Source organism: Rhinopithecus bieti, unplaced genomic scaffold (genome assembly GCF_001698545.2).
Source record: "Rhinopithecus bieti isolate Rb0 unplaced genomic scaffold, ASM169854v2 scaffold_15437, whole genome shotgun sequence".
Classification (NCBI taxonomy): Eukaryota; Metazoa; Chordata; class Mammalia; order Primates; family Cercopithecidae; genus Rhinopithecus; species Rhinopithecus bieti.
The window spans coordinates 334,335-352,416 of NW_016808212.1; the positions used below are offsets into that span (position 1 = coordinate 334,335).

General features: G+C 42.6%; 3 protein-coding genes across 10 annotated transcripts in view; 1 reads left to right on the plus strand and 2 right to left on the minus strand.

The window, feature by feature from the left end:
* GTPBP4 (GTP binding protein 4) overlaps positions 1-1,382 on the plus strand; it is a 28,714-nt gene extending 27,332 nt beyond the window's left edge. For both annotated transcript variants that reach the window (XM_017885807.1, XM_017885808.1), the window contains exon 17: positions 773-1,382. In XM_017885807.1, coding sequence (XP_017741296.1) covers positions 773-925 — 153 coding nt within the window. In that variant the 3' untranslated portion in view covers positions 926-1,382. The remainder of the gene's footprint in view (positions 1-772) is intronic.
* A 1,049-nt stretch (positions 1,383-2,431) lies between these two features.
* IDI2 (isopentenyl-diphosphate delta isomerase 2) lies at positions 2,432-6,574 on the minus strand. Of its 2 annotated transcripts, XR_001887981.1 has the most exons (3): positions 6,200-6,574; positions 3,815-3,988; positions 3,114-3,196 (listed from the first exon to the last, which is right to left on the minus strand). XR_001887981.1 is itself a non-coding variant. In XM_017885813.1 (2 exons), the coding sequence occupies exons 1-2, from the start codon at positions 4,002-4,004 to the stop codon at positions 2,879-2,881; spliced, it is 465 nt and encodes a 154-aa protein (XP_017741302.1). In that variant the 5' UTR covers positions 4,005-5,068; the 3' UTR covers positions 2,432-2,878. The 2 variants fall into 2 exon arrangements, 1 of the variants encoding a protein (XP_017741302.1); XM_017885813.1 differs by lacking the exon at positions 6,200-6,574 and having other exon boundaries at positions 2,432-3,196; positions 3,858-5,068.
* Positions 3,925-18,082, minus strand: part of IDI1 (isopentenyl-diphosphate delta isomerase 1) — a 21,675-nt gene continuing 7,517 nt past the window's right edge. For 2 of the 6 annotated variants that reach the window (XM_017885809.1, XM_017885812.1), the window contains one exon: positions 15,913-17,517. In XM_017885809.1, coding sequence (XP_017741298.1) covers positions 17,200-17,517 — 318 coding nt within the window. In that variant the 3' untranslated portion in view covers positions 15,913-17,199. Of the gene's footprint in view, positions 3,989-6,199; positions 6,232-8,472; positions 8,629-14,449; positions 14,650-14,807; positions 15,819-15,912; positions 17,518-18,082 lie in introns of those variants that run through there. The other 4 variants (XR_001887980.1, XR_001887978.1, XR_001887979.1 and 1 more) reach the window with 4 other exon arrangements.

The following is an 18,082-nucleotide window of genomic DNA, read 5'->3' on the forward strand; positions in this document are numbered from 1 at the left end:
CTGACAGCACCAGCAGTCTGGGCTCAGGCCCCGCTGTCTGAAGAGGGCCAGGAAGTGGCCACTGCTGAGCACCAGGAGGCCTCAAGTCCCAGCAAGCCCCCCGTGGGAGGAACAGCCAGAGGGAACGCCTGGGTCGATTGGCGGGTGATCCTGCTCATCCTTAGGTTGCAGGATTGTCCCCCCGGGTGGAGAGCTTGAGTCACATTTAGTTTATTTGTAATGTCTTTTGGCAAAGACACTTTAGATGTACACAGTCTCTCTTGGTGAAATGTCCTTTTATTAAACACAACAACTTTTAGTTTCAACATTGCGGCAGTGGAGATGCAGGAGAAAGTCTGTGTGTAAACTGCAGTCTCCTTCACAGAAGCCTGAGCTTCACTCCTCTGTGCTGCTGCCATCTTGAAACCTGGCTGTTAATATTGGCATTACCACTTGTCAATCAGACCTGAGCAAAACAGGTTCACGGGCCTGAGTCCTTAGCTTGTGTAAGAAGGAGTTAAAACAGATGTGTTCTGACCTTCTAGGTCTAAAATGTAGCTAGTCCTGGGTGTAAAGCTTGTCCTAGGTATGATTTTCATCCAGTCTTTATACAAAAACATTCATTGAGTTCCTGCAGATACTGTGCTGGGCTTAAGAGAAAAAGAGATGTCACAGGGTCTCTTCGCTGAACAGACTTGAGTCATTAAAACAGACTGTTACCCAGTAGTTCAAATTCAGAATGGTAAATTGGTTTCAAGTCATGAACATATTTCATTTTTTCTCCTCCTTTTAGATGGTGAAGAAAGCCAAGACTATGATGAAGAATGCCCAGAAGAAGATGAATCGGTTGGGGAAGAAAGGGGAGGCAGACAGACACGTGTTTGATATGAAGCCTAAGCACTTGCTCTCTGGGAAGAGGAAAGCTGGCAAAAAGGACAGGAGATAGTATCCGTTTGTGCCTTGGCTAGACTGTTGCTGTTTACTTCCTGGCTTGGCACAGTGTGGTTTCATGAAATTGGAGTTCTGTATAAACTGAAAAAGACAAAATAAGTAAAGCACTTGTTGCTTTGCTGAAAACTATGGTTAACCCTATATAGATGTGGGAAATTTTTGTCACTGCATAATATTACAAATATTTTGAGTAGACAATGTTTCTACATTTAATGGAGTATCAGTCACTTTAGATTTTCAGAACTGGTAAGATTTACTGGTGTAACTGGGTTGTTTTGATGGAGAAAACCTTATTTTCTTTTGTAAGAGTTTGGGAGCAAACACGTTTATGAATGTGTCGGAATCCTGTGCTTAAAATACCCTCCTAAATTATTTTCTACTCTTACTGTACAGTGTCTCATTGTAATTTGTCTTCAATTATTTTATCCAAAATAAACTTCCAGAAGAAAGTAGTTTTGATTTACTTAGCCATGTTTTGGTTCAGTGATAGTCACTATTGATTTGACCAAATAAAAAGGCAAAAAACATATGACATTTCTATTTTGTTTTAAAGCAAAAGTACTTTTGGGGGAGTAAAGTATTGCTGGAGGCATTAGGCAATTAAATATGGGCATTCTCCTATTTCTGTGGCCTGTCCCTGAAATATAATGTTCAGTAAAACACAGAAACGCCCCCAATACCATCTCAGAAGCACCTGCCGGGGAGTGTTGGGATGAAGAGCTGTGGGGTTGGAGGCACCCGCCCAGGGGTGCGTGTGCTCCTGGAGCCCCGAGGATACACAGGGATCCAAGAGCCACCACAGATCAGTTATCAAGTCGCAATCAACATTATAGCTGAGGAAAGGATTTTAGTGGATCACACTTCTGGATTACATGTGGCAATTTTCAAAAATTACCAGGTCTGGGCCGGGCACAGTGGCTCAGGTCTGTAGTCCCAGCACTTTGGGAGGCCAAGGTGGGCAGACCATGAGGTCAGGAGTTCGAGAGCAGCCTGGCCAACTTGGTGAAACACCATCTCTACTAAAAATACAAAAATTAGCCGTGCGTGGTGATGGGCATCTGTAATCCCAGCTGCTCGGGAGGCTAAGGCAGGAGAATCACTTGAGCCCAGGAGGCAGAGGTTGCAGTAAGCCGAGATCGTGCCATTGCACTCGTGCCTACGTGACAGAGCAAGACTCCGTGTCAAAAAAAAAAAAAAAAAATTTACCAGGTCTGGTTTTTGAAATTCTCTGTATTAAACACCAAAACCTAATATGTAGTTACTTTGTGTTCAACAACAGTATGTTTTGAAGCAAGTATGTCTTTATTTGTAAGCATATTACTGAAATGTAATCAAATGAACAGAAGTGGATAAACGTCAAGTCACTTGGCTGAGACCATACACATCTTCTGTACTGCGTGTATTAGGACTGTAATTTCTGTAAGCCTAAATTCATTTGAAAGGTGAACTTAAATGCACATCGCCAAGGCTTAAGATGCAAGATTGAATGTGTCTTTTTTAAAAAATGCAACCTTGTGTTGCACTTGGAAATAAGTGATTTAGAAAGAAACAGATGAAGCAGAGACCCCTCCTGACCTTGGAGGCTTGGATACAGCTGTGGGGAGGCAGCCTCACGGTCCAGCCGTGCTAGTCCGCCCGCTTCAGAACTCTCAAGCTCTCCCCAAGACTTTCAGGATTAGCTGCTGTTCATCGGCCAAGTGCTTATAAAATGGAAACTGGGACAAGGGAAATGTTAAATTTCCTCCCTGCAACCAGGCAGATGAGAAATATAGAAATAAAGGAAAGGGAAAAATGAAGATATGACAAAGTTGATGAAAAGGTGAAACGAGTGATTTATAGACGATGGGCAATCACGTGCCCCTTTCGCCCTGTGTTGGGTGTGTCGTTGGCTCGATGGTGTGTCTCCTGCACTGAGCATTCCACACGGCTGACTCGACCTCCCTGCCTCTCATACTCTGTGTATTTTGTGAAGCTCCACGAACTGGGTCACATCATCCAGGTGAGGCCACCACCGGTACAGAAACTTCTCGGCAATGCTTCTTAGCCAGGGGGTGACTTTGACTTCGCCCCTGGCCCCCCTCTCCAGGAGCTCCCGCAGCTCCTCCTGGGACAGGTAGAGGATGCTTTTCGTTTCACTGGGATCCAGGTTCACGGTGACATTTTTCCTCACAAGCAGAAGGTAACAAATGTCATGCTCTCCCCAAATTCTGTCTGATTTTGCCTTGTGGTGATAGATTGTCATGAACACAATGTCCTCTGGAAAAATCTGACACAAATTGGTGCAGTGTTAACAACACACATGTAAACAATTTACAGAAAAATAGAGAAAATAAACATATTGTTTTCCTCAAAGAAAATGAACACTATCTTTCGGTAACTGATAATTTCCAAAACCTCAATTTTAGCTAAGTAAATTTTTGTGGACTCAAGTCTGAATGATAAACTGGCTTTGGTTTCTTGGTTCCAGTAAACCTGTCTGTGTCTTCATTTAAAGAACTAACCCTGTCACACACACATCCTCAACAGAAAATCCCATAGAAACCGGCCAGCACTGTCTGGAGAACATCCGTCCTCTCTTAAAGATGTTCTTGAATGGATGAAGGTAACACACATGCTCACAGGATCCTGGACATTCTTTCTAGTGGACACTTGAATTTCCTCTTTGGTGTGTGGCCGACAGATTCCTCCACAGTCTCAACCCTGCCTGGGACACACAAAGACTCACACTGCCCCATCTACAGCTACATTCACGTTCCCATCCACAGCCCATCCACAACCCATTCACAGCCCCATCCACAGCCCCATCCTTCATCCTCATGGTGCTTCATGAGGCCAACAGCACAGATCCAGCCTGGACTTTGTTCAGCTTCTGCCCACTGCCAACCTGGACTCCTGTGGACACAGCTGTGACTGGGTGCTGCGTGTACCTGCTCCCCAGCAATTCCCAGCTCTGCTTGCAGATGCCTCTGGGCCCCCTGCCTCACTCCGATGGCATCCTTTTCTTCCAGTTCTGCTGGGTTGTATAATGGGTGGCTACAACAGGAGTCGGTAAAATACCCTGGAAAAAAATGCATGGGAACATCCCTCTTTATTCCTGAAAAGTGAATATATTAAATACAAATGCAGATGCTTCAGGTAAAACCATCATCCGTCATCAGCAGATGACGGCCTGGCAGGGGAGGATTGGGTTTGTCATGGGCTCTCAGAGCAGCACCTGCCTCCAGCCTCCACGGCCATGGGCTTGGTGAGGGTCTTCCCCATGACCCCCTGGCAGGGCTGGCCCTGACTGCTCCTGCAGATGTGCACACATGTCCCGTGGCACTATCCCCGTATGTCTTGGGAGAGGGACTGGTTCCTACTCCGTTTTGTACCCACAGAGGACCTCAGATGCCCTGGGATGGCAGGAGGAAGTGGTCGGGTTGTGGGGTGGGTGGCTGCAGCAGCCGGGCTGAGGAAGCTGGGCTGCACTTGGAAGGTGGTGCTGAGTGAGCATGGTTTCATAGGAAGACTCTGCTGGAGTACCTTTGACCAAGTTTTCTTACTGCAAGGTTCTACCTAATTTACCCAAGTAACAGCAATGGTGCTAGGACGGGAGGTCACACTCTCCTCAGTAAATCTCTGCTCCCTGTCGTTCCTCAGACCCTCAGTGCTTCCTTGGGTCACTCTGCAGGAGTTTGGCTAAAGCCGAATCCACTCTTGCAAGTACAAGAGCTGACACTCCCACCTGCCCCTGTGTATCCTGGAGGCAGCTAACACAGGAAAGGAAATCTTAGCTCCAGGGGCTTTATTTGCAAACTGTTGACTCTGTGCCACAGTTGAGCCTCTTAACTTTGCAGCTCCTGAATTTTTCTGCAACAAACTGCATTCAGCTCCATCAAGGAGCCAGTGGGTACAACTTGACCAGCAAACATGCTGGTGGATTTCGGAAAGGGCAGGATCAACCCACTGCGGATCTGAGGAAGAACTAAGGGAGGACAAACCTCCTCCGACACAGCTGGCCAGGCTTAGCCATTCGCTTTAATGGGTCAGGCAAGGTCTGGTTTTGAAAATTTGAGGACAGCCTAGGCCAAGACACTTTAAATGACCACAATTGACATAAATGCTGCTCCCCTCTAAAAAGAAATTTTTAAAGTTGTAATTTTAAGAAGTACAAGATAATTAAAACTCTAAGACCTGTAAGATAACAATTTTTATTATTATTACCTAGTTAATTTTATGCTAAATGCTATTTATTTTAATCCCCCTAAATCCTTAGGTTGATAAATTCCTCTGCATTTAAGTAACTTGGCATTGCAAAGAAACAACAAAACAAAACAAAAAAACCCAGAAACTCATATAGTTTCTTAGTTTTTTTTTTTTTGGAAGATGGAGTCCACTGCTGTCGCCATAGGCCTGGAGTGACAGTGAGCGCGATCTGGCTCACTGCAAATCTGCCTCCCCAGGTTCAAGGCAATTCTTCTTGCTCAGCCGCATGAGAGCTGGGACTACAGTGCCAGCCACCCACCCAGCTAATTTTTTGTATTTTGTAAGAGACGGGGTTTCACCATGTTAGCCAGGATGTCCTCGATTCTCCTGACCTTGTATCGCCGCCTCGGCCTCCCAAAGTGCTGGGATTACAGTCCGTGAGCCCGCTGCCCAGACCTAACATTAGCATTTTAATGTATGATTAAGTGGCATTTAAAATGAGCTAAGGAGGCCGGGCGCGGTGGCTCAGCCTGTAAATCCCCAGCACTGTTGGGAAGGCGAGGCGGGCCGGCCCCACCCTCACCTCGGAGATCGAGACCATCCTGGCCTAACACGGTGGAAACCCCGTCTCTACTAAACACATACAAAAAACTAGCCGGGCGAGGTGGCGGGGCGCCTGTAGTCCCCAGCTATTCGGGAGGCTGGCCAGGAAATGGCGTAAACCGCGGAGGCAGAGTTTGCAGTGAGTACTGAGGAGTCTGGCCACGTGCACTCCAAGCCTGGTGACAGAGCAAGACTCCTTCTCCAAAATAAATAAATAAATAAATATAATAAAATAAAGCTAGAAAAAGAGAAATTATTTGAGAATCGATGATATAGTGGTTAGTTTTTTAGAAGAAAGTAACATTTCTCTACGTCATAGAGACATCTATGTGAATTTACGATTTAATTTTAAAATGAAAGCATAAAAGTACTAGAAACATATATGGATGAATAATTACATGATATTCTGTAAAGAAAAATCTTTACAGGCAAGACACCAAGTCGGAACTCTAAACACATAAAAAATTGTAGATTTAAATACCTTAAAATAATCCTTCTGCATGTCAGCAAAGCCTTGATAAAAGAAAATAAAATTAGAACATGTTTTATATTGATAAAGTATTACAGATAAAGACAATATCCTTAAGATAAGAAGAGTTCTAATTTTATAATTAAAACCATGTAATTAGAAAATTATATGAGCATCAATGTACAACTCAAAAATGAGGCAGACTGTTGTGTAAAGATGTCACCATTTGATATTTAAATCCACTCTTAAGATGGATTTGACGTGTATCTGTTTGACTGTTGTTATGAAAGATGTTGGTGTACATGGGCTAGAGTTTCTTCAGTTTTAATTTAAATATGTATTTTGGCCGGGTATGGTCGCTCACTCCTGTAATCTCAGCATTTTGGGAGGCTGATGTGGGCAGATTACTTGAGGTCAGGAGATCCAGACCAGCCTGGCCAACACTGGTGAAATCCTGTCTCTACTAAAAATACACAAAAAAATTTAGCTGGGCATGGTGGTGAGTGCCTGTAATCCCAGCTACTTGGGACGCTGAGGCAGGAGAAGTACTTGAATCCGGGGGGGCTGAGGTTGCAGTGAGCCGAGATCATGCCACTGCACTCCAGCCTGGGTGACAGAGCGAGACTCCATCTCAAAGACAATAATAACAACAATAATGTAAATATGTAATTGACCTTTGCCTTATTTAACTGGTTTTCAACAATATGCACTCCCTCTTGCTCCATTTCTTGGCTTATCCAACATCAATTCCAGGAAAGAACAATAGGCTTTTATTGTTCTTTCTGGGTAAGGAGGCTGGGATGCCTTAGCCTTACTTCATCTACCTTGAGGTAGGGACAGTTCTTCCCTCAAGCATATTTTTATTTAGAAATTGTTCCATTTGTATCACGGCTCCTATTTCCACAGACCTGTATCCTATCACTCTGTTACCTTTTAATCCCGTGCAGGGTCCGCCTAAAGGGATGAAGGATTTCTCAATAGCTCCATTTATTTTTTGCCCCTTTTCTGAGGCTCCAGAGGCAAAAATTTTACTATTTAAAAAACTTTGAAAATATAATGTTTTGCACTGTTTCATTATCTATTTATTTATTTATTTATTTATTTTGAGATGGAGTCTCACTCTGTAGCCCAGGTTGGAGTGCAGTGGCACAATCTTGGCTCACTGCAACTTCTGCCTCCTGGGTCCTGGTTCAAGCAATTCTCCTGCCTCAGCCTCCGCAAGCTGCTGGGATTACAGGCATGTGCCACCATGCCCGGCTAAGTTTTGTAATTTTAGTAAAGACGGGGTTTCACTATCTTGGCCAGGCTGGTCTTCAACTCCTGACCTCATGATCCGCCCGCCTCAGCCTCCCACAGTGCTGGGATTACAGATGTGAGCCACTGTGCCCTTCAATGGCATATTTTTAATTCACTTACAGTATGTATCATCCCAGATTTTTAAAAGAAAAAATAAAGGTGGCAAATGGAAGAGAAAAGAAAAGATTGTGACTGAAATTACTGAACAAATTCTTAGAATAACTGAAAATTGATAAATAAATGCAAGACCTTGGAAACCAATGTGTTTGGAAGAGCTAAAAAACTGTATAATTTCTTGCCTATCATATTCCAAACATTATCTACCAACTAAAGCTCTGGGCCAAATAGTTTTGCAAGTAGGTTCTACTAAAATATCAAAAAAATGTTAGCCATATCTGTCAGCTCTCTTAGGGAATATGAGGACTGCACGATGGATGCATGACTCAGCTGACTTTGGCACAGATAATACAGAACAAAAATAACACAAAAGCAGTGATGGGTAATATTCTATAAAAAGATTAATGTGTTTTGCTCTTTTTTCTTTCCATAAGTTCACCTTTCACGTAATTTTAGTTATGTAGAAAACCAAAAGGCTATGCCTGAAATGTTTTCCCTAGAAATCAGTTCTGAGATTCAGGCATAAATGGTCTGTTTGAAACTTGTTTCTTTTGCAGTCAGAAAAGAAAGAATGGGAAAATGATATTCTTTTAAAGATCTAAAAAATAATAAATAAGTCTATGAACTAGGCTTTGAGGAAGAAACTAATATACAATACTGTACCTATTATAATCCAACAACTCTAATAATAATAATAATAATAATAATAATAATGAGACAGCCAGACACACTTGTGCTTCCTTTGTGCCAGTTTCTATTTTAAGAGTTTAATGTATACTAATTCATTTGGTCCTCACAACAACCTTTTGAGATAATCACTATTTTATTCTCATAGTATCAATAAGGAACAGAAGCACAGAGAGGTAAATTACCTGCGCAAGGTCATGTGGCTGCAGATGCAGTTGAGCCCCCAGAATCTGTGCAATTTAACATTTTGGAATTGTCACTACCAAATTAAGCACTGAAAGTTTTAGAGGCAAATGTTATCCAAATCTCAAGGAAGGAATTGTCATGCTCTGTAAAATGTTCTAGGGGATAAAAAACAGGGAAACCCTTCACTAGGTTGATCTGGGCAGCAGATTCTGACACATAACACACAGAAAACATTGTAAAGGAAAGGAAGAAAGACATTTTGATTAGGCTTTATGTGGAGAATTTTCTTAAGAGAGGTTGTGACAACTTTAAGAATGATAGTTGATGACCTATAATGCTGCAGGTAGGAGGTTAAGAATAAACTCTGGGAATAGATGATTACATTCAATTAAGGCAAATTAGAAGCAACAGAAAAGGCTCTAGATATCAGTGAAATATAGAGAAAGACATGGAGGCCAAGACTGAGAAAAGCAAGTAAAAAGAAATGGAAGTGGAAAGAGTTAAAAAGGAGTAGGCCAAGTATTGTAGGTATGAAAGAGAGGGTAAAACAAACCCAGCATGTGCTAAGGGGTATCCTTGAAAAAGAGAGCCATAATAATAAAGAAAAATGTCCCAGACATAGAAGATGACTTAAATCCACAGATGGAAAGGGCTTGCCATATTCCAGAAATACTGACACATTGATGTTGACACTGGGGTAACCTTTTCAGATCTCTGAGAAAACTGCTGCATGCAGAAGAGAACACCCACTCCCAACACCATCACTCCATCTAGGCATTGTACAACCCTAATCCTCTGCTTTCCACCTAGAATGATGGATGATCCATATACTTATCAAAAGTCACTTCTTGGGCCAGGTGTGGTGGTTCATGCCTGTAATCCCAGCACTCTGGGAGGCTGAGGCAGGTGGATCGCCTGAGATCAAGAGTTTGAGATGAGCCTGGCTGACACAGTGAAACCCCATCTTTACTAAAAATAGAAAAAATTAGCCAGGCGTAGGGGTGCATGCCTATAATCCCAGCTACTCGGGAGGCTGAGGCAGGAGAATTGCTTGAACCTAGGAGGCAGAGCTTGCAGTAAGCCAAGATCACGCCATTGCACTCCAGCCTGGGTGACAGTGCGAGACTCTGTCTTAAAAACAAAACAAAACAAAACTCACTTCTTGTGAGGAAGATTCACCCACAGTCACCTCAAAGACATCGTCCAACAATTTCCCTTTTTCTTCTCTATCAAGTTTTCTCTCTCTCTGATGGAATTTTCCTACCAGCCTGCATATAGCTATGATTTCATTTTATTTAAGTAACAGCTAGTTTTTTTGGACCTCATTTGCCCAGCAAGCTACTCCACTGCTGCTCTGCTGTCTTTTGCAGGAACACTCTTAGAAAACTTCCTTCATGCTCACTATATCCAATTCCTTTCTCCAATATTTCTCATTCCTTTTCTCACATTTAAAACTATCAAGTAACTTAATCTAAATTATTAGGTACAATTGTTGTTGAGCTGTTCAAATTTTCAGCTCCTATCAACAAAATTCCAAAGAACAAGCTTCTAAGATAACCACTTCCTGATATTTTATAGCATAGGTTAAAATTTCTGTAAATACCTTAAGAGATTATATTCAAATCCACATGTTAGAAAATGGTGATCAATAAAATTTTGGCAGTGAGGAAAATAAAAATAACTTTCCATAATAGGGACATTTTTATCTATATAAGTTAAGAAAGAATTAACACTTAAGCTATGATCACAAAAGATGAGGCCCTTGATCTTATCGGGAAAATTTGGAAGAGATAATTAATTTTGGGAGGGTGTCTGTACATTTAGTTTCTTGTAATAATTAAAAGAAGGTGTTCTTTTTTCCTCTATTTCTTGGAAGCGCTTATGAAGGACTGATAATATTTCTTGTTTATTTTTTATTTTTTGAGACAGAGTTTCGCTCTTGTTGTCCAGGCTGGAGCGATCTCGGCTCACTGCAACCTCTGTCTCCCGGGTTGAAGTGATTCTCCTGCTTCAGCCTCCTGAGTAGCTGGGATTACAGGCTTGTGCCACCACACCTGGCTAATTTTGTATTTTTAGTAGAGAAGGGGTTTCACCATGTTGGTCAGGCTGGTCTCGAACTTCTGACCTCAGGTGATCCACCCGCCTCAGCCTCCCAAAGTGTTGGGATTACAGGCGTGAGCCACCATGCCTGGCAGATATTTCTTCTTTAAATGTTTGGTAGAACTCATTAGTGAGGCCATTGGGCCTTGCCTTTTCTTCATGAGAAGATTTTAATTACTATGCCTTAGCTGGGTAATGCAAAGATGTACCTGCACTATTTCTGATTTTAGTCATTTATGCCTTCTGTTCTTGATCATTCAATGTTATTTTTAAAAAATTTTTATTTATTTATTTACCAACTTTGTTGCTCTTTTTCTTTTTTTTTCCGAGACAGTCTCATTCTGTTGTCCAGGGTGAAGTGCAGCGGTGCAGTCTTGGCTCACTGCAACCTCTGCCTCCCGGGTTCAAGCAATTCTTGTACCTCAGCCCCCTCCCTCTGCCTGTCCCCAATTCCTCCTGCTGAGTAGCTGGGATTACAGGCACACACCACCATGTCTGGCTAATTTTTGTAGAGATGGGGTTTCACCATGTCACCCAGGCTGGTCTCAAACTCCTAGCCTCAAGTGATCTGCCAGTCTTGGCCTCCCAAAGTGCTGGGATCACTAGAAGCTTTTCAATTTTTTTATTCCAAAGCTATCTAATGCAGTTTTTGCCTCCTGAAATCACTTATATATAAACATATTGCCTGCAAAGTGGGTCACCGCGTCACGCCTTGGGTTTCCTAGGACACAAATCAACCGGCACATGCCTGGACAGCAGGTCATGTCTCTCAAATCAATCTGCAAACCATGGTCACAGAGCCAATCAGTCTTATGGCTTTCATTGTAGCTTCTCTGTGGAATATTTTCAAGGACATATGTGTACTTTAGGATGTTCACATGTCATGATTAAGTTGTAAATTTCAAAAATTCGAAGAATGTCCATTGTTGGCCAGAAGTATAAAAATTTCAGAGATTTAAAATAAAAGCATCTTTCAATCTTACTTAAATAGGTCTACGAAGTCTCCTCTTCCTCTTGAAAGTAACTTAAGGGCTGTGAAGAACATCATCCATAATGAAACTGAAAGGCCTGTTCTCCCTGGGAACAGAAAGGTCACTGTCTTTGCTCAACAAACAGTCGAAAGCCAGGAACACAGGCCTCCCCAGGCCTCTTGGCCGCCTGTCAAGCCTCCTCAATAAAAAATTCACATGGAACACGTTCTACTCTATCTTCTCTTCCTTCTTTCCTCCCTTTAGCAAATAATTATTGAGTGCCAACTATGTTCTGGACACTGTTCTAGAATTTCTGTGATAAGCAACAGAGACCCCAGCAGTGATTCTCTGCTGGGGCCGATGGCTCTCAGGGGCATCCTTCAAAACTGGGCCCATTTGATTCTTTAAAAAAAATAATTTCCAGTTCCTCTAAAAATTCTGTCATGACTTTTATTTCCTTGATGTTAAGCTTTGTGTCTTAGGTTTGTGGCTGCTGACATTCTCTGGGCCCTGAAGTCACTGCCACTGGCTCGTGTGCTGGCCACTTGGTCGCACTGGCCTGTCTCCCACCAGGTGGACGCCCAGCGAGCTATGGATGCTGTGTATGACAGACATGGGGGATGTTTGGAGTCTGTGATGTGCTATTGTCCTTCAGATAATGGTTTTCTGCAAGAAACTAGAGAAGTAACTATCTCAGATTTCCCTAATAAGAACAGGTTTTGAGCCAATTCTAGGCTGGCCCTAAATTCCTCTTCCTAGCACGTGAAGCCTGGGAAGCCCTCTGTGGGCCTATGCCTTCGGTAGCTCTCAGCCCTGGTCTCTGCTCCCCCATTCCTGTCCAGCTATTGGAAGCACCTCTCTGTTTCTCAGCCTCTCTGCTCCTTTACTGGAACTGGGCAATGCCCCTTGGAAAAAGCAGCACAGTTTTCTTCTCCTAGATTCTGCCCTACACTTTTCAGAGCTATCTGGTCTCTGACATTCTCTCTCAGGTGTTTCCGGCACTCTTGGGAGGTGGGCTGTGTCACTGCCTGGCCCATCTGGCCTACCATTAGCTGAAGGGAAGCATGAGCAGCCTTTGACATGGGAGTGGCGACTGCTGAGAGGGCACTGTCTGTACACAAGCGATGTAGCCTTATAGGACCCGTGAGTATACGCTTAGTTTTTATTCATAATTTACTCAAAGTCACTGAGCTCCCACTTCGTGCTCGTGATTGAGATTTGAGTCCTGAGAGGATCATCTGAGATGACGTTTAAGCCAAGGGTTTAAATGAGTCAGATTCGGCCAGGTGCAGACTAAGGAAATGCAGCTTCCAGGCAGAAGGGGAAGCACGTGGACGTGCTGAGATGCAGGCAAGGCCTCACGGCTGGAGCTGGCTTGTCACCTGGCATGGGAACCCCTTTCCTGTTCAGACTCTGTGCGTTCCTTTTAATCTGCGTCGGGGCATGTGATCAAGCAGCACACAAGCAACCCCACTGCAGTATCTGTCCCCCGTGGGGTGGGGTTGGGGACAGAGTTCTTTTCTTACGGCTCAAGTGTGTCATGTCCACCAATGCCGTGTCAGTTGCCAGCAGGGGCCCACGGGCACGGGGACCCGACACACACCGTGGAAGCTGACCTTGCTGTCTTCTCTCAGGAGTGGAGCCCCAACCCACGGAGGGTGTGTCTCCACGGCTTTTCCTGGCCAATCTGATACCAGGATGCAGTGGTCAGAAGCACCTGCACTTCCTTCCACTCCTGTCAAGGCGAGATGCCATTTGCTCTCCACTGATTCTCTTATCAGTGCTGAGCTATATGCTATAGAGTGCACTGATTCTACGTTGTGTTAAGCTGTCACTTAAAAGTGCACAAATTGTTTCAATCAATCCTAACATATTCACCCATGTAATTAACACCCTATCAACACAGAGAATACTTCCAAAACCTCACAAGGCTCCCTGCGCCCCCAGAAGTAGCCTCTATTCTTGCCTACATCTTAATTGGGTTCGCCTGTTTCTGACCTTTATTTCACTGGAATCACATGTGCTTTTTGTATCCGGTTTCTTCCACTCAAGACTGGGTCTGTGGATTTACTCACACTGCTGTGTGTAAGCAGGACCGCTCCTGCGGCGTGACACCATCTGATTGTGCGAACACCAAGGCTGATGGAATCACGGCAGGTGTTCTGCAGGGGCGTCCCTGGGCTAGAGACTGGACATGTAGTAAGGAGCTCTGTGAGTGAGCGCAAGCCCGGAACCCACACCGTATCACCTACTTATAGGGCAGTGCATAAAAACCTAGGAAACACCTAGTTTCTCAAAGTGACAACGAATGTGTCAACGACTTCCCAGCTCAGGAATATGCTGCATTAGTTCTCTGCTAAGTTAGTAAAATGGAAACAGAAGAAGGCAGAACCATCCACATTGATCTCCCACCAGGTCTGACTCCTTTGACTTTAGCAGATAGTGGCCGACAGCTCCACGGTAGCAAACGTGCTGCTCAGCAGTTACTTTCTATTCTGTCAGCACTCGGTGATGCTGGTCCTTTAAATTTGGGTTTTAATTTGCACTTACCCAGTGATTAATGAGGTTAAGCTCCTTTTCATGTTTAACACCCGAATTTTAATAGACTTTATTCTTTAGACCAGTTCAGGTTCACAGCAAAATTGGGTGGAAGGTATAGAGTTTCCATAGACCCCCAGCCCCTCCACACACACAGGCTCCCCCACTATCAGAGTGGTCCATTTGTTACGGCCCAAAGACGTCCATCAACACATTGTTATCACCCGGAGTCCAGTTTACTTGAAGCTTGCTCTTGGTGTTGGACAAATGCATAATGACCTATATCCACCATTTCAGTACCATGCAGAAGAGTTTCACTGCCCTGAAAACCCTGTGCCTGCCCACTCATTCCTCCCTCCCCTCTCACCTCTGGCTTTTTAGTTTCCAGTTTTCCCTTTACTGGAATGTTGGAGAATTGGACTCCTTCAGGATGTAGCCTTTTCATGCTTCTTTCAGCAACATGCACCTAACTTTCCTCCCCGTCTTTTTGTGGCTTGGTAGCTCATTTCTTTTTAGTGCCAAATAACATTCTACTGTCTAGATATATTAGTTTACTTATGCATTCACCTACAAGAATTTAAAATAGAGAAGAGAATGCAGTGTTGGAGATTTACATTTGGGAGTCTGAACTATGTACGTAGTAAATAAGTATAAAGTATGTGTGAAAATTGTAAAGTAGAAAGCTGTCAGGATATCTGAATACACACAAATATACACTTCAGTTCACGCTGTAAAATGTTAGAAAATGTGTAAGTACATACTTAGGGCTGAAAAAGCACCTAGAGAGGAAGGGTGAAGAAGAGGTGTACGGAAAATCCCATCTGCCAAGAGGGCATCTAGAGTACCTCATCCCATGAGGAACTCCCAACCTTAGTGAGGCTCCAGCAGACAGATCTAAGTGAGAGGATGAAACCACTGCACAAGCACCCCCTAGGGGGCAGGTGGAGGGCAGTTCCCACAGGGACCCACTGCGGGTATGACCTGGACTTGTCCCCTAGGGGGCAGGCGGAGGGCAGTTCCCACAGGGACCCACTGCGGGTATGACCTGGATTGTCCCCTAGGGGGCAGGCGGAGGGCAGTTCCCACAGGGACCCACTGTGGGTATGACCTGGACTTGTCCCCTAGGGGGCAGGCGGAGGGCAGTTCCCACAGGGACCCACTGCAGGTATGACCTGGACTTGTCCCCAGCTGCCAGGGCCAAGCGAGAAGAAAATGTGCCTTCCTTCCTATTACCCCATTTTCTGTTTTGCTCTTGTTCTCTTGATAATACAGGTAGGGAAACAGAATCAGCAATTACATAGAAAGCCACCTCTACTTTGTCCTTAAAGGAGTTGGCAATGGTTTGACCAGAATCAAACAAGTATATATTTTGAAGACTAAGAATTTAAAACAGTTTAATAAAAAAAAAAAAATGATAGATATCACTTAGCTTTCAAGTTCAAAACCAACACATCTGCCTTTGGGGTCAGAAGTGGTTATATCTAGGAGACGGATACTCCTCTTTATAAAAGATGAAAGAGTTCTAAATTACCAGGTCAAAAGACATTCCTACTTAGATTTTCTGGATGGCATCCTAGTAATATAACAACAGTAATATCTAACCCTTGCTAAGTACTTACAAGGTGCTGGGTAACAGTCTAAGGCTCCAATGTCCAATTCAGTAGCCATGGCAACTCATAGTTCTTACGTAACTAATTATATGTGGCTTTCAGCCTAAAACTTGCTAGAAAATAAAACTAAAAAAATCAGAAACAATATTATAAATGCAACAGAAACTATATAGGCAATATCCTACTAGTGTATCAAAATTTTAACAAACTAGACACAATATTAAAATGCAATTTTTTTTTACTTTTCAATAAAACACTTGCTACACAGTCTTGTCTGAAATTATAAATTGCCCAAAGTTAACCATAAATGAATCATTCTACTGAATTTAACATTTAACTTTGTAAGAAATAAATTTTATTTTCTTCATTATCATACAGCATTTAAGAATAATAAAGCTGTCTTGAGATTTCAAATTTGAGATATCTATGGCAAGTTTATAAAAGTACATTGATCAAGGTACAATCTTTAACATTAATATACACATTCCATAATCTCAATCTATTCAACATGAACACTGGCCTTTGTCGTTGTTATTTTTTTCTCCCTACAGTATTTCCTGACTCTGTAGGACAGCGGTTGACGCTGTGCCCCAGGGGCATCTGGCAACATCTGGTATAACTGTGGGTGTCACAGGAGAGGGATGCAAACGGCATCCAGTGTGCAGTCCAGGGATGCTGCTCACCATCCTATAATGCACAGCACGGACCCTTACCATAAGGATTTTATCCAGCCCAAATATCAACAGTATCAAATTTAAGCAACTCTTATCGAGTGGGACTCAATTCCTATTTTATGAACACCTCTGTGCCCACTGTAATTCTGAAAACACAGACTTTGCTAACTGGTAAATACTATTTAAAAGAAGATTTAACCTAATCAGTATCACTTATCAAAAGCAATGGTTGACTTTAAGTATCAACATGTTTCCAGAATGAATAAACCACACAATCAACTCAGAATGATACAAATTAGGGTCCATATCATTTAATTTCCCTTGAACCTGCTCTGCTAGTTTAATCTGCTAATATGAAAGTTAATTAGGACTGTTTTGAAGGAGCGAGACAATAGTTTCCTTTGCACATTTTTCTGAACTATGATAAAAATTTAATGATACATAAAGCACCTGGCAAATAGCAAGTGCTCTGTGAGTGCTCCGGAAATGTTTATCACAGCTTACTAAACACATAGGGCTTCACTTACTTGTTCAAATTTCCCGTATGTTATCTGAAAAGGTTAAATTAAGTTTTAGTTGCTCTCTCTCATTTTACAATAATCGCTTACAAATGTTGCTTAGAAACAGAACACATATCCAGGGTGTGTGATACAAAATTATAAGTTAGTTTTTTCCACACAAGTTTTAAAGTATCAGTGTATATAACACATTCATGATAGTATGAAATGATAGAACTAAATTTAATGATTAATGATAGAACTAAATTTAAACTGAAAAAGTCATTCTAAGTTTGTTAAGTAGAGACATTTTTCAGTAATCACTTACCTGCATATTCACATTCTGTGTATTTTCTCATGGTCAACAAACTGATTCAAATGATTTAAGTTATCCCACCACTTAAAGAGAAAAGTCTCTGCAATAATTTGAAACCATGGTGTTATCTTAATTTCACCATTGGCTGCTTTTTTCAGAAGTTCTTTTAGTTCTTCCTTGGACACATAACAAAAGCTTTTAATCTCATTGGGATCTGGATTCAGAGTGACATTCTTCCTCACAAACAAAATGTAATCAATTTCATGTTCACCCCAGATACCGTCCGACTGAGCTTTGTAGTGAATTCGTGTTAAATAATTAATTTCTTCTGGAGGAACCTAAGACATTAAAAAAAAAAAAGTAATTAAAACATTGGCCGGGCGCAGTGGCTCACACCTGTAATCCCAGCACTTCGGAAGGCCGAGGCAGGTGGATCACAAGGTCAGGAGATCGAGACTATACTGGCTAACAAGGTGAAACCCCATTTCTACCAAACATACAAAAATTAGCCGGGTGTGGTGGCGGGCGCCTATAGTCCCAGCTACTCGGGAGGCTGAGGCAGAAGAATGGTGTGAACCCGGGAGGCGGAGCTTGCAGTGAGCGGAGATTCTGCCATTGTACTCCAGCCTGGGAGATAGAGCCAGACTCCACCTCAAAAAAAAATAAAACAAAAAAAACCAAAAACCATTGGCCACAGTAACAAAAAAATCTAAAATTAGCTCACTGTATTACAGCAATATCTTGAACAGGAGTATAGTTTTAGGATTAGAACTTTTAAAGCATTAATCTCCTATCAACAATATATGGAAATCTTAATATTACATATGGAAAAATGATTATATTATTAGTTTCAAGTGTTTGCGTTTTTTCCTGTAGGACCAAAAAGAAGTTTTTTTTTTTTTT

What these genes read in the sequence shown, in the direction of transcription:
- IDI2 (XM_017885813.1), bottom strand. Translation starts at nt 4,004, where the DNA reads ATGCATTTTTTTCCAGGGTATTTTACCGACTCCTGTTGTAGCCACCCA. An exon ending in TGGGAATTGCTGGGGAGCAG is followed by an intron (nt 3,197 to 3,857) that starts GTACACGCAGCA and finishes AATTTGTGTCAG; the next exon opens with ATTTTTCCAGAGGACATTGT.